Source organism: Megachile rotundata, chromosome 5 (assembly GCF_050947335.1).
Source record: "Megachile rotundata isolate GNS110a chromosome 5, iyMegRotu1, whole genome shotgun sequence".
In the NCBI taxonomy this organism is placed as follows: Eukaryota; Metazoa; Arthropoda; class Insecta; order Hymenoptera; family Megachilidae; genus Megachile; species Megachile rotundata.
Window position 1 is genome coordinate 19,139,286 of NC_134987.1, and position 3,234 is coordinate 19,142,519.

Here is a 3,234-nt window from a genome sequence, read left to right on the forward strand (position 1 = left end):
ACAAACAACGTCATCATTCTCGCTTCGACCACAAGATGGTGCTAGTAGGACAGCCTTCTGTCCTTTATTGATGTAGCTAGTAAGGAAGAGATGTTCCTTTTGACGAACCTTTTTAAATTAAAAAATATAACACGTGTTTGACGAGCAGTTTAGTTCGTAAACCATGAATTAACACATTGCATTACTTTATACAGCACCGCGATATCAAACAGCGTACACTCTTGTAGCTCGGAACTGATCCCAAACACATAAATGTTTAATTAATAATTTAAACGATTTATTTTGATAATAGAGCGTGAGAAATATTATCTACTAAATAAATTTATAATCTAGTACATGTATGCATATTCAATAAAACGTTTCAGTAATGTATCGTTTTCAAATGTGTTTATAATTTAAAGACGGCTACTGCCCTTTTACTTAAATGCATACCAAATTCATATTGAATTACATCAATGATATCCTTGCTTATGACGCAGTTACGGAGTACTCCATGAAAATCGATACGTCCTTATTATCCCATAACCCGACCGAACCGGCTGAAGCTGTAGCGCATAAATAATACTGTTACATAATGCCTATCTTTACTCGCCTGTGGTTGCTATAACCTTCTCTCAAAGGACCCGGTACCTATCTTTCGCACGTTATCAGAACGCTGAATCATGCTGCACGTTGAGCACCAATGCGAACTCTCCGTCAGAGAAGTAGACATACTGTTCGTACCTGGCAGAGGGCCATTCCGTAAAATCTTCGATTTTATTCGTCTGTCGCTGATAGCCTCTCGCCGTAATCCAGCGGCTCAGAAGTATCTGCGAAGCAGCGCCTCCATTGTCTATGAAAAACGACGTCATTTGCGACATTTCCCGCACATCATTCATCCGTTCAGCATGTTCAGGTACACCGGGTCAATTTGCCAGGTTTTCTTCAATAAAATAATAATATAGGGAAAGAACGCCCTAGCACAGACTTCTCGAATTTGACAAGGCAGGTGGTGAAGTCTCGTTCCCAAACTTTATCATTTTCCTTAACGTGCACTACTTTCATTGAGATGAGACCGTGAAATTGAGTTACAGTTAACGTAGTGATAAATCGGCTGGTGAAAGTAGTTGATACCCGTTTGCGCATCCGGTCCACTTTGCAGACGTATTACGTCCCAGATTTTTGCAGGCATTTCTGGAACTTCCTGATGATCTTCATGATAACTAGTCTCCTGCTGCTGGTGCCCTATCAAGCCACCTTCGAGATGATCAGGAAGTCTGAAGCTTGGATTGCCAGTAAAAATTTCCTCCTGCTACTTTGCTGCGTTGACATAGTGATCAATTTCTTCACGGGGTAAGTAACGATTTGTCCTATAGAAGCCTGGCATGATCCATACCGAACCCAAGGGTGTTAAATATTAACTCGAATTACAGGTACTTTGACAAAGAAGAGCACGGAGTGGTTTTGGATCAGCATCGCATAGTCGAGCACTACATCAAATCAAGCACGTTCATCCCCGACTTCATAGGTTCCTTCCCGACAGATTTATTCTTCGTAACCAGGTGGCAGGAGTATATGGTGATTCGCAAAACGTTATCCTTGATTTGCGTTTTCCGCGTGTTCTCTTTGGGTTCATACATAGATCGCTTGGCCTTCGTTTACGACTTGCCTATAGCACTCTACGAGTTCTGCAAAATCGTCTTCTGGCTGCTAATGGCGTTGCACTGGCAGTCCTGTTTCCACTGGCTGATTCCCATCGCGGCAGCTTCGATGTATCTTCCACAACCGCCGAAGAACGACTCGTGGATACACGCTGCCAACCTTTGGGACGCTCCCAGGAATCAGCAGTACCTGGCCAGCACGTTACGCGCCATTGCCACGTTCCTGAGAGGTGGATTGCTACACTCGAATCCTCGAAACGTAGGCGACATATATCTGATCATCATAATGCAGTTGATCGGCATCGTTTCACCTTGGTTCTTGATTACTCGAGTCATGCAGTACTTCAAGGGTGCCAACAGTTCCCGTCTGAGGTACCAGGGCACCGTGGCTCAGTTGAGGCAATACATGAGACACAAGCAGCTGCCCTATCCGACCCAGAGACGAATTATAGAATACTACGAGTTTCGTTTCCAGCATCGATTCTTTCGGGAGTCTGAAATCATTCATACACTATCATCTCACATGCGTAACGAGATCAGCATGCACTCTTGCAGGAAGCTGGTCGAGAACGTCACGTTCTTCAACAACCTTCCGCTGTCGTTGCTGAGCAGGATAGTGTCGTTGCTCAGATCGGAGATCTTTCTTACGAACGACGTGATCGTAAGGGCGAACCAAACTGGTGACTGTATGTACTTCATCGGCACGGGAACCGTCGCCATTTATACGGATTCTGGAAAGGAAGTGTGTCATTTGGAGGACGGTGCACACTTTGGAGAGGTTGCGTTGGTTATGCCGGACGAGATGAGGGTGGCAAGTGTCATCGCTTGCGAGGTGTGCGAGTTGTATAGATTGAACCGAGCCGATTTTGCTAGGACCATACATCCGTATCCGATGCTGTGGGAAAGGATCAAGAAGATCGCCATAGAAAGACACGAGAAAACTATGATTCTCAATGCACAGTGATCTTTACGTTCCCATTATATGGTTAGGTTTCGAATTTATTCAAAGTTCATAGTACATGAAAAGTTTTCTGTTTCTCGTCAAGCAGTTAGGTATAGCTTACTCATTATTTATAATTATTGTAAGAGCTATGTTTTTATACTTTGTATAATTATGTAAGTTCCAAAGGTAGTTCTATGTTCGAAACTTGTCGTTTTTATAAATCAACTATTCATCGTGAATACTATTCAACGCGAATATTAATTGTAAGTTTACCGTTTACCGCGATGAACGCAATGCCAATAAAAAGCTGAAGTTCATGTGGTTAATTTGTTACGAAGAAACTACTAATTCCTTGTCAGCTTTCTCCGTAATGTTTTAGCGCTTCGTAAGACCAGTAGTACACTACAATATTACTTCTACAACTCCAGCATTTTTTCCTGGAAACTTGTTTCCCATCAGATGTACAGATACGGCAGATAAATAGTACCTATATGTACGTACGTATAAACGTGCAGTACATTGGAACTCGATATATTGTTACTATAATACCAGAGCACGATGGATCCTCCGTTAGATCATCAAGTTCAACGAATCGTTAATGAACGGAGAAAATAATAGCCGGGAAATTGTTAAAGCTCCATCGCATCTCGA

The 3,234-nt window shown here is 42.6% G+C and overlaps 1 protein-coding gene across 1 annotated transcript; it reads left to right on the plus strand.

The window, feature by feature from the left end:
* The first annotated feature begins 536 nt into the window (after positions 1-536).
* On the plus strand, positions 537-2,883 carry LOC100882401 (potassium/sodium hyperpolarization-activated cyclic nucleotide-gated channel 4). The gene is made up of 3 exons (XM_003703339.2): positions 537-895; positions 1,168-1,332; positions 1,413-2,883. The coding sequence occupies exons 1-3, from the start codon at positions 663-665 to the stop codon at positions 2,602-2,604; spliced, it is 1,590 nt and encodes a 529-aa protein (XP_003703387.1). The 5' UTR covers positions 537-662; the 3' UTR covers positions 2,605-2,883.
* Positions 2,884-3,234: the final 351 nt, after the last annotated feature.

Excerpts from the sequence above, each read along its gene's own strand:
- LOC100882401 (XM_003703339.2), top strand. The coding sequence starts at position 663 with ATGCTGCACGTTGAGCACCAATGCGAACTCTCCGTCAGAGAAGTAGAC. Across the intron at positions 896-1,167 it reads CATCCGTTCAGCATGTTCAG|GCATTTCTGGAACTTCCTGA; the intron begins GTACACCGGGTC and ends AGATTTTTGCAG. Across the intron at positions 1,333-1,412 it reads GTGATCAATTTCTTCACGGG|GTACTTTGACAAAGAAGAGC; the intron begins GTAAGTAACGAT and ends CTCGAATTACAG.